The sequence below is a fragment of the Diabrotica virgifera genome, chromosome 4, assembly GCF_917563875.1.
Source record: "Diabrotica virgifera virgifera chromosome 4, PGI_DIABVI_V3a".
Taxonomy (NCBI): domain Eukaryota; kingdom Metazoa; phylum Arthropoda; class Insecta; order Coleoptera; family Chrysomelidae; genus Diabrotica; species Diabrotica virgifera.
The window spans coordinates 66,544,242-66,557,009 of record NC_065446.1 but is presented as its reverse complement, the minus strand read 5'-3'; the positions used below and the strand labels follow the sequence as shown (position 1 = coordinate 66,557,009).

The 12,768-nt window shown below is 34.2% G+C and overlaps 1 protein-coding gene across 17 annotated transcripts in view; it reads left to right on the top strand.

The window, feature by feature from the left end:
• Window positions 1-12,768, top strand: part of LOC114324805 (piezo-type mechanosensitive ion channel component) — a 369,243-nt gene that overhangs the window by 343,417 nt on the left and 13,058 nt on the right. Inside the window, exon 38 of one of the 17 annotated variants that reach the window (XM_028272657.2) lies at window positions 709-8,699. The exons of the other annotated variants lie outside the window; for them this stretch is intronic. Coding sequence (XP_028128458.1) covers window positions 709-997 — 289 coding nt within the window. The 3' untranslated portion in view covers window positions 998-8,699. Of the gene's footprint in view, window positions 1-708; window positions 8,700-12,768 lie in introns of those variants that run through there. 17 annotated transcript variants of the gene reach the window in all.

Here is a 12,768-nt window from a genome sequence, read left to right as displayed (position 1 = left end):
ACTTGTCCCCTAGACTATTTTGATGTGTGTATGTCCTGATATGGGTTAAGGGGGTAGGCGCAAAATCTTGGTCCAGTGCTATTTTTTTCGAAGCCCGAGGAAACTAATAAATATTTTTGAAAAATTTAGAAATAGAATTAGAATAAACAAAAAGTTTCTTCTGAATGAAATATTTGAAATTAAAAATCACCCTAAATTTTCTCTTTTTTCACATGTAATGTAATGTAAATGTAATCTTTCATTCTGCGTTTAAATTTTTCGAAAATACTTATTAGTTTTCTCAGGATTCGAAAAAAATGAATACATTTAAATAGCATTGGACCAAGATTTTGCGCCTATCCCCTTAAACATGTTGGCATAATTTAAACTTCTTATAGCCTACAACTTTTCGATTTAACTTTTTTCGATAGGATGTGCCGTTTTGCCGCAAATCGTAATTAACCGTTTTCACCCCTAAAAGCGCTCCCTCAACCCATGTTCCCCTCATCCAGATTTGGTGAAAAATGTTCCACATGTTATCTAATATGTGTACTTTCATTTGGAATTGGTCTCATCCTGCTATTAATTTATTATTGTTTTTTTGCTACTTGCAGTGGTCTAATTAGTATAACTCAATTTCAATGTTTTGTGATTGTGATGATATTATTAGAATATAATATACATGATGAGTGCTATTATTTTATTAATCTTATTTATTTTATTATACAGCATCATCGGCCTTTACACCACACTCGTTCTCGTTGCATCGCGCATACTTCGTGGTTTCTTCGCCGACGGCATGGCTAAAATCATGTTCGATGATCTACCCAACGTCGACCGCGTCCTCAGGCTTTGTCTGGACGTTTACCTCGTGCGAGAGGCTCACGAATTCGCTTTAGAGGAAGACCTCTTCGCCAAATTGGTGTTCCTCTTTAGGTCGCCGGAGACGCTCATTAAGTGGACGAGGCCTAAAGAGGAAGTGGCGGACGATGACGATCCTGAAGGGGATGGGGATTAGAGTTGTACTGTAAAAGGGAAGGATTGGTTATGCACATATTGATCTCTAAACGAGAATAACTTGTATTGTATATTGATTGTAGTGTTTTTCGGAGAGATATTTTTAAAATGCTAAAGATATGCGCCGTAATATACAGAGGATATATGTATATTATGTTGATACATAATTGATAATGAGATATTTGGTTGATTTAAACTTAATCGGACTTCTTTTCTATTCTTTTTGTATTTCGTCTATAATTAAGTCTTAAAAACATTTTTGTAATAAATCAATTTTATACTTTTAATCAATAGAAAACCAAAAAGTAAAATTTGTTATAATGAAAGCTATAATAATAGTGCTTTTAAAGACTGCTTTCTAATGGATTTAAAAGTCCATCCCTTTTGCAGTTGAAATTTATAGTATACGTTCCAAAACCTATACTAAATAACAATCATAACAAGTGACTGAATAAATTGAGGATTTAAAACATATATTCATAAAACATTAATGACAGATTCAATAACAAGTGTTGATCACTAATAGATGCCTTTTTATCATATGACGAGCGCATGCGCAGCCACCATGTTTTTCGTACAGTTTTAATCAATAATTGAGACGTTAGGCACCACTATTGTTTACTATATAAATAATATTTATAATTTTGAATTTTAATTAATGATGTCAATCGATTTTCATTACTTGTTGAATTATATTAATAATTATCAGTAGGTAGTAATTCCATGAGAGCTCTAAAATTATCGATTTGTACCCCGAGTGACACTTTGACAGTTCTAATTTCAAGACCCGAAGGTAGTGAAATTATGTCAAAGTGTCAGGAGGGCAAAACAGATTGGTAATTTTTAAGAGCTCGAGTATAATTCAGTAAGATTATTTCATGAATGAAACTGTCCTTTAACCAATATTTTATTTATATTTTCGCCTGAATATTTGCTAATCCTGTTCATGGTGTTGTTTTTGACAAGTTATAAAACATTAATTGTCATTAATGTCACTGAATGTTCATTTTTGCGTAGAATTGAAGAGCACCTAACGTAATACTTGGCGACGGAAAATTATTGAAAAAAATTGCCGCTGTAATTTTTATTCTTGTAGGTTTCGATTGGTCAGAATCTCTATGAATGAAATAATCAACATTATTGGTATAATGTATAATCAATAAAATATATCATTTAATATTTTAAGGGTAAAAATAACAAATGCATGTACTGAATAAATATAATCTATTAAAAAAATCATTTGCTGATTGAGGCAAAGCTAATTAAGGTTTTTCTTTATTTTCGTATTTCTCTTTTCAATAACTAGACTTTCTTTGCTATTTTTTGTTTTAATTTTGTGTTCAGATGCACTTTATTATTATTCATATTAGTAACCTAACTCAACCTAACATGTAACAAAAAATTGTACGAAAAAAATGGCTGATACTATATTGTGATGAAAAGTTCTATTGTGTAGCGTTTTCTTCGTATACAGCATATACACGAAAAAACAATACTTTGATAATACATTTTGGAACGTTACTACTAATTTGGTGGGGTTTTTTTTTGGGTTAATGACGATTTTTAAAGTATATTCGAAATCAGGGATGAACATATCTATTTAATTAATACGTGTAATTTTTATTTTATATCGTTGAAAAGTGTGTATTATTCTATTATTGTTAATGTTAAATTTTAAAATATCTTTTTTTATATATTTTACACTTGAAAAGCTCATGAGGGATATAGAAGAAAACGAATATGTCTTGTGTCAAATATTTTTTTTAATAAAAAAAACCATAAAATCCTTCATAAAAGGTATATTTGTTAAAAATCCTTTTATAAAGGATTTTATGATTTTTTGTAATAAATGGTATACAGCCAACCACAGGAAAATTTTTTTCGTCGTGGATTTTTTTTAATATTTCCACTAAATTTTTAACACCGTTTTCACTTTATTGTTTTTATCTTTACTTTCTCACTGTGTTCGAATATACTCTATTGTTAATTATATATATTTAAGAATTTTATTTATAGTAATTTTTACGAAAAAATGTCCAGAAAAACCATGACTTAATTTTAAAAAATATTGCTTTGTTCGATTATTACATGGTTTTCTAATTATTTTTGTTAATAATGCTTTAATTTTCGCTTATAATCTGTGATTTTATTGCTATTCTTTTTAGATTGTCATATAAGTTTATTTAAGTTACAAGTAATAGCAGTCAGTGCAGGTCATTTTAAATTGTTATGTAATTTTGGTTAAATTGTACTATTTTTATAGTAAAATGATAAATAATAATTTTGCTGTAAAACGAAAACTAGACGCGTCTTATATTTCAATTCATTCAGAGAGTCCCATATACATCATAACTAGTTTCAAGCTCCTTAGCTATCATAAGAAAGTGTATATATGACTTTCTCTAAATGAACTAAAACAAATCCGACTGCTAGTACCGAATTACAGCAAAATAACGTGATATGGGTGCCGTGGCGGCATCTGCTTACAACAAGCGAAAGTTTTACTTCAATAAAATTAAAAATAATATTAAAATAAAACTTTGATTGATACTAATTTTCTGGTAACGCCTTCGCGGTTTCTATGATTTGTAAACCACATGATTGCTGAGGCAAAGAAGTCTAGAGGAGATCTATGAATTACATCTCACTTCCTGCAAAAATTCAAAGTTTCCAAGTGGGATCAAGTTTTTGTTGGAATTTTTGCCAAGCAGAGCAGGCAGGAAGTGAGATGCAATTCTTAGATCTCCCCTAGCCTTCCTTGCCTTAGCATTCGTATGGTTTGCAAATTATAGAGACCGCGAAGGCGTTACCAGAAAATTGGTCTCAATAAAAGTTTTAGTTTAATATTATTTTTAATTTTATTGAAATAAAACTTTCGCTTGTAGTAAAATAATAATTTTCCGTGTTTTCATTACGGGACCTTCATTATGGTTCATTATAGTTCTTTTTATAATTTCAAATATATATATAAGCTGTGTTATAAAACATCTAGTTTACAGTAATGAACTGAAAGGCAAATTAACTTAATCGTTGATCTAAATAACTTAAGATCTAACTTAAATATGCGAATATAAATCATTTTAACTCATTTTTTTTAAAGTGACATACAGTGACTACTATAACATTATGTTTATTTTATTTCAAACTCGTTATTTTGTGGTAATTTTATTGTTTTGTCATTTTTTAACATTTCATATTCATATCATCTGAAATTTTAAAATATCATCTCAGGTATAGATTAGATATAAGTCGTAAGTTTTTGTGTATCAAAAGTATCACATGTATGTAGGTGTGGTTGATATGTTCTTTTAATTTATATGCAGAGTGTAATATTTTTTATATGATGGGTTTATAAATAGACCGCTATATTCAGACGTATGTCATAGGCAATGCTGTCTGCCAGTACATTGGTACCTTCTTTTTCGTATGATTGTTTCTTCTTCTCGTGATGTTGTCGAACGCTAACTCGTATCGTATTTGCTCGCTTTGTGTTAACCTTTTGAATGCTGCTGTTGGAGCACGCCAAATAGAATTCTATTTTAGTGACGTCACGTTGCCTAGCAACCGTCGATTCTCCCATTATGAAATTCTATTTTGTGACGTCAGCAAAATAGAATTCTATTTGGCGTGCTCTGGGCCCATATGACGCCGAAGAACGTCATATCGTTACTAATGTCAGGTGCGCATGACGTCATATGCGGATATGCACAACATTCGTTTAGAAGTTACTACATATTGGTTTGAATTTGACTTACACAAGATGTCTTTGTATTAAGTATGTAGATAAAAGTGTTTTTATAACGTCAGTTTAGATTCATATGAATAAAGCAATTCCAGGGCTATCTCGACCAAAACACTACAATGTAAATGCAGCTAAAAATCGAGTTAGCACCCAGCTCACGTTGGGCATATTTCGTCAGCAATGAAAGGGTTAAATAATTATGAAAAAATCTGTGTTATTTACATGTAACCAGTTTGTCAGATTTTATACCTATCAAGTTTTAATTTTTTAATAATTTTATGCCAGATATCTTTCCATTTTATGCCAGACATCTAAATATGCATGTTTCAATTCCTTAAACGGAACTATTATTAAAATGAAATTACTTTAAAATGTATAAACATTTTCAATTTCTTTGCAACACGAAAATGCAGCAGCTGCATAACACTCTGGTTAAATCGGAGAGTGCAGGAAGAGTCTATACCGGTTTCAGAGGTTTTTTCCTCCTCATCAGTAGTGACATATCCTCTTCTCTCCAATTTCCCCAGGTATCATACTTTGGGCCTACAAATGCCGCGGATGAACTAGAGCCATCTACGGAAAAACAAAATACGTTATCAATCGAAGTAGCACAGAAAACGACAATAAATATCGTTCCCATATCACCAGATTGACAACAGGTGGAATACTTTCTTTGGTTACACCTCCTGAGATTTTTAAAATGTATAAATCAAACAGGATGCCGAGGAAATTAAGATGAGAGAATTTTAAATAATTCACAACCCATCTGCTCAGCGTGGTAAGGCCCAAAGTATGATACCTGGGGAAATCGGAGAGAAGAGGATATGGGACTACTGATGAGGAGGAAAAAACCTCCGAAACCGGTATAGACTCTTCCTGCACTCTCCGATTTAACCAGAGTATTATGCAGCTGCTGCATTTTCGTGTTGCAAAGAAATTGAAAATGTTTTTATACATTTTAATTCATTTACTCTTTTGTTGAGTACTAAGGAATCTTTCTTGTTGGAACTTTTACCACGCTGAGCAGATGGAACGTGAATTATTTAAAATTCCCTCATCTTAATTTCCTCGGCATCCTGTATGATTTATAATTTTTGATAATCTCGGGAGGTTGTAACCAAAGAAAGTATTACACCTGTTGTCAATCTGGTGGTATGGGAACGATATTTATTGTCGTTTTCTGTGCTACTTCGATGATAACTTACTTTGAAATGACTTGTTCATTGAAGGGATTAGGTTTTTGCATGTCCCCTTTTCGGAAAGGTATTCCGTAGTCTTTCTATATATCCTTTGCCTCTTGGATTGTAATTGAGTATTATTTTCTTTTCTTGTAGTCCTTTACTTTCCATCCTGTAATACGTTCAAAATATTTGACGATCTAGAACTGGAAGGTGTGGACACCTTCACATACCTAGGGTAACTGTTGACTAAAGATAACGCCAGAAAAGAAATTAAAAGAAGAATAGTGTTTGCCAATAAGTGTTTCTATGGCTTGAGAAGACAGATGGTCACAAAACGTTATCATCGGAGCTAATGGTCAAATAGTAAAAAGTACCGCCACAATTGAGGTGTAATCATGTGCATCTTATGAATATAAATGTGATTTTTGATTGCAAATGCTAACTTCTTTGTCCTCCTTACAACATCAAACAGTAAAAAACAGAAAAAACGGCCACATACACGTTGCACAAACACATAAAAACTTTTTTCATGGTATGGGTGTAGGCATCACCCATCCATTCTTGGCCTAGTAGTGTTTGCCAATAAGTGTTACTATGGCTTGAGAAGACAGATGGTCACAAAACTACCCAGAAAAATTAAAGCAATTGTCTATAATAAAGAAATGAAAATGTAGTATGTCAAAGTGTGTAAATAATTTATTTCTTTAGCTGAGCGCTTTCTACATAAACGTGATCATCGGAGCTAATGGTCAAATAGTAAAATGTACCGCCACAATTGAGGTGTAATCATGTGCATCTTATGAATATAAATGTGATTTTTGATTGCAAATGCTAACTTCTTTGTCCTTTGTACAACACCAAACAGTAAAAAAGAGAAAAAACGGCCACATACACGTTGCACAAACACATAAAAACTTTTTTCATGGTATGGGTGTAGGCATCACCCATCCATTCTTGGCCTAGTAGAGACAGCTGACTGACAAAGTCGGATATTCAAATCTGCTTTTATCTGTTCTGCGTTGATGTTTGACAGCTGACATTAAAATATGAATATTTTTAACATATTGAAAGGAAAATTGAAAATTTTTACATGAAATTGACAAGGAAATGTACCATAGATGTTTGTACTAATCAACTAATAAATTAATTGATAACATGATTGATTTTAAGACTAATTGGCCCAACATACATACACACCGTGTTAGATTAAAAAATAAAAACAAAAAATAATGAGAAAGATCAATTTTAATTATGAGTTCTCGAATTCAATATTCCAGAAGATATTAGATTATTGAAATTATAGATTGAGATAATATTAGATTGTTGTTATTTATCATCTTTTTGTCATTTATGTAAGATGTAAGTCATTGAAATAACCTTGACTGGGTGTATGGATATTTTCAATATGGGTGTACAAGTCAGTCAGCTGTCTCTACTAGGCCAAGAATGGATGGGTGATGCCTACATCCATACCATGAAAAAAGTTTTTATGTGTTTGTGTAACGTGTATGTGGCCGTTTTTTCTCTTTTTTACTGTTGGGTGTTGTACGGAGGACAAAGAAGTTAGCATTTGCAATCAAAAATCACATTTATATTCATAAGATGCACATGATTACACCTCAATTGTGGCGGTACTTTTTACTATTTGACCATTAGCTCCGATGATGACGTTTATGTCGAAAGCGCTCAGCTAAAGAAATAAATTATTTACACACTTTGACATACTACATTTTTATTTCCTTTATTCATTTAAGTGTGTACAAACGTATCAGTCTTTCAACTACAATTGTCTATAAAACACTAATACGAATAGTGCTAACACATGGAGCAGATACGTGGCCACCTACATAGAGCGACCAAGAACTGCTTAAACGTTTCGAGCGAAAAATTGTAAGAAGAAGATATGGAGAAATAAAAGAGCAAGGTTTATGGCGCAGGCGTTGCAACTCTGAGTTGTATAGAAGTTTCGGAGAATCTAAAGTTGTAAAATTCATGCACACCTTTGATGGATATGGCATGTTATCAGACGATAGGAAGGTGCAATAGTCAGAGAAGTTTTTAATCGAAGAGGACCGATGGGACAAGCCAGAGGAAGACCGAGACTTAGGTATCAAGACAACTATTTTGATCTTCTTTAGCTTTTGGTTGAGATCTAGTTCTCTGTTTGTTATTTCTCTTACATGTCAGCTGATAACTTCAAACTTTTTATATACCAAATTCTTTGTCCTTGACGTACCTTGTTCGACTTTTTATAATTTCGTCCGACTCTTCTTCATTTCTCTTCTCTTTCTCATCTCAAAGGTAAGTCTTCTACTAAGGTACCAAATTACTGTCTCTCTTGTTTATTTAAACACTCTGTGTATATAACAGAATATAATATTATAGTGCTAATCAGTACATTTTATATCGAAGAAAATATTTTTGCTACATCCAATTTTATAATTGTAATTCTTTATTTGGTCATTTATTATTCTGTTGTATGTAATAATAGGTTTGTTCGTAGTACGATCAGCAACTGTTGCCAACCATCAGAAGCATGTGCGTTCGTAGTCTACTAACGCTAACTGTTAACTGTGCATCGCTAACAGTTAACTGCGCATGCGTCTGATGGTTGGCAACAGTTGCTGATCGTACTACCAACAAACCTAATAAAATGCTTTTTGCAACTACAAAGGTAAGGGTTTGTGTGAATTTTTTTGTAAAAAATTGTATTTATTGTTTTATACATCAGGAAGTTGCACATCAATTCTTAAAATACATTTTTAATGTTGTTAAATTTATTTCTCTTCCTTATTTTCCTCCATCTAAGCAATTTCGATTAAAATTAGGGTTGACCATTGAGTTGGTTTTTTAAATATTTTAGAAAAATATGTAGGTATAAAATTAAATATTTAAAAAAACAAAGATAAGAATGCAGAAGGAAGACCTGAATATCATCGGAGTATACGGTTTAGAAAATAGCAAGTCTCAAACAACAAGGGAAACGTTTTATGACGAACTACAACAAGTAGTAGATCAAGTTAGAGAGAAGAAGATAATACTGGGGAATTTTAACCCTCGAATAGGCAATCCAGTCTCTCTCTTCAATCCTGACCCCCCGGAGGGAGTGTAGTGGTCGACGTAATGTCGGGTATTGTCTGTCTCTGGTCATTTCTTTTAACTCATGCATAGGTCTTTTGCATATTCCCGTAATTTGATCGATCCATCTTGTTGGGGATCTTCCTCGCGATCTTCGGCCTTCCACCTTTCCTTGTATAATGAGTCTTTCCATGTTTTCTGTGTTTGCTCTCATAACGTGTCCAAAGTATTTTAATTGTTGGAGATGGACTTTACTGGAGAGTCGTTGGCTAGAATGTAGAATGAATGTAGAAAATGGGGCGGCCAATAGAGCCTGATACACTGCGACCTTAGTAGATCTATTGTGTTTCCCCTTTCTTTTAAAGCACTTCATCTAGCTTAGTCCTCTTAATGAGACTTAACAGCCTTGATAGTGGCCTTTTCATGTAGCCTGGTGCTTGCGGTTTTTCCTCACCGAGTTCTAGAAACCGCACTCGTGCGAGACCTTCGCAATGACACAGAACGTGTAGAGCGGTTTCCTCTTCTTCCAGACAGAACCGACAGGTGTCCTCTTCTGTCAGGCCTATGAGACTCAAGTGTCTATTGAGTCTACAGTGTCCAGTCAGCAGACCCACTATCATTCTGACAGTGCTTCGACTGCGCGAAAGTAAGTCTGTTGTAAATTTAGCCGAATGTCCTTTGATGAACTGTTTGGCCTGCCTCTGTCCTGGGGAGTTGTTCCACCATTCAAGAGACCTCTGTTGCGCCCATTTTTGTATAGCTGCTCTTTTTATCGTATTTGCGATTCCAAAGACGGGTTCCGGACCAACCAGTGGCGTAGATGCGCCTTCTCGGGCCAATTCATCGGCCTTCTCGTTGCCACGATAACCCTTATGTCCCGGCACCCAGGCAAGTGTCAATCTGTTTCGACTTCCCACCTGAGAGAGGATACTCAAACAGTTCCATACCAGCCATGAATCGACTTGTACCGAACTGAGAGCCTTCAGAGCCGATTGACTATCCGAATAGATAACGATGGAGTCGTTATCTAGATTCCGACTGATTAGTTCCATAGCGCACCTTTGTATAGCAGCTACTTCGGCTTGAAATACGGTCGCATATGTCCCTAGACATACCCGGACTTCTGTCCTTGGTTTTAAGCCATATATTCCAGCCCCTGTACCTATATCGGTTTTGGAGCCGTCCGTATACCATATTGAGTTTGCCGTTATCGGCGGACCAGCTTCCCAGTCCTCTCTTTTTGGTATTGTGACTTGAAAATTTTTGTTAAAGCTATACCTCGTAACCATTCGGTCTACAGGCATTCCTAGAACGGGGTCTGCCTTTATGTCATGGTATAGCCTTAAGTTATCAGTTCCCTGCATTATACTTATTGGAGCTTGGCCCTGGATCAACCGATGTAGTGTTGATCTGGCTTCACTCTGTATGTATATATGTAGAGGTGGTAGGTTTAGTAGAACTTCTAGCGCGTCCGTTGGGGCTGTTCTCATGGCTCCCGTAACACTCAAGCATGCAAGTCTTTGTGTGCTACTGAGCAATCGAATCGCCCCGGACTGTTGCGTTTTGTTCCACCACGCCACTGAACCGTAAGTTAGCATGGGCCTTATAACCCTTGTGTATAGCCAGAGGTTCATTTTAGGATTTAACCCCCAATTCTTGCCACACATTCGTCTACATCTGTTCAGGGCCATAATGGCCTTCTGTGTGACTTTTTGAATGTGTGCATTCCATGTCAGCCTCTGGTCGAATATTACACCTAAGTACTTGGCCTGACTTGTGAATGGGATTTCTACTCCCTTGAGCGCTAGTGGCTGTAAGCCTTGCAGTGCTCTTTTCCTGGTGAAGGGAACAACGGATGTTTTTTGAGGGTTAACCTTCAGGCCTTCTTTCTCACACCAGCTGTCCACCATCCTCAGAGCGACTTGAAGTCTCTCTGAAATTACTTTGGTAAAGCGTCCTCGAACTACAATTACCAAGTCGTCCGCATATCCCAGACAGTAAAAACCCTCCCTGGACAGCGTGTTAAGTAGGTCGTCCATAAGCGTCCATAGTCGTTGGCTAACTTTTAGCTCTCTTAAAATTGAATTATTTGTCCTATGGTCGGTCCAAGGAATTCTTAGCATTTGTCTCCAACATAACATTTTAGTGGCGTCTATCTTTCTTCTTTCCGAATTTCTCGGGGTCCAAGATTTACATCCGTAGGTCAGTATTGGGAATATTAAGCAGTTTATCAACCTCATCTTTAACACTCTTGAAATTTGACAGTTCTTCCATATTGTGGTCATTTTTGCTGTGGCGACTTTTGCTAGATCACATCTACGTTTGATTTCTTCCTGTAGTGATCCTGTATTTGTGATTAATGATCCCAGATATAAGTATCAAGACAACCAAGTAATACCCGAAATTAAGGAAAAACATAACGGTAATGTTTAAAACGAAAATGGATAACAACTGATGATAAACACTAATAAGGAACTTAGAGGAACAACACATTTTTTTACCACAATTACCAACACAAATAAACATTCAATAACACCCGTGGACAAAAATATATGATAGATTATGTTGTAACCAACAGAGATATACATCCGTCAAAAATAATCCACGTAAGATGCCTCAACTCAGCACATGTACAGGGTTATTCACTATATTTTGACCCCCTGTAAACTGCTTTATTTACAGAATTAGAAAAAAATGTAAAATACAAAAGTTATTCGATTTTTAAATTATGATTTTTTGACTATATATCATATTAGTGACGTCATTCATTTGAGCGTGATAACGTAGTCGACTATTTTTTTAAATAGGAATAGGGTCGAGTGGTAGCTCATTTGAAAGGTTATTCAATTCCCTATTCAGTAATATAAACATTAACATGATTAATTATACAGGGTGTCCAAAAAGGTTCTTTTTAATTAAATTAATTGACACAAAAAGAAGAATGTATGTAATTTATTTAATTCCAAATACATTCTACTGCTGTCAGAAAACAGAAATAAATGTTTATTGAACAAATAAAGATTATTTTTCACTTAAATTCAATGTTCAAGCTGCCACCCATCTGCCTCTTGGCAGTTTGAACATTGAATTTAAGCAAAAATCAATGTTTATTTGTGCAATAAACTTTTATTTCTGTTTTATAACAGAAGTAAAATGTATTTTAAATTAAATAAATTACATACATTCTTCTTTTTGTGTCAATTAATTTAATTCAAAAAAAATTTTTTTGGACACCCTGTATAAATAATTATCTTAGTGTTTATATTACTGAATCGAGAATTGAATTACCTTTCAAATGAGCTATCACACGATCCCTATTCTCATTTAAAAAAAAATAGTCGATTACGTCATCACGCCCAGATGGATGACGTCACTAGTATATTATATATGTCAAAAAATCATATTTTAAAAATCGAAGAACTTTTGTATTCTACATTTTTTTCTAATTCTGTAAATAAAGCAGTTTACAGGGGGGTCAAAATATACTGAATAACCCTGTACTTCACACCCAAGAAAGCGGCACCAACCCAAACAAAAATCAGAGTCGAAGAACTAAATACGGAATCCACACATTTAAGTTCTTGAAAATGTAAAAATCTTGGCCCATTGGCCTCTGTATTGATATCTATGTATCATATATGATACATAGACTGACAGAAATTCCCATGTCAAAAAATAACTTCGAAATAGAACTGAACATCATTAAACAAATAGCAGTAAACAATGGCTATAACGAACAAACAGTTAATAAAATTTAAACCAAAACCTCCA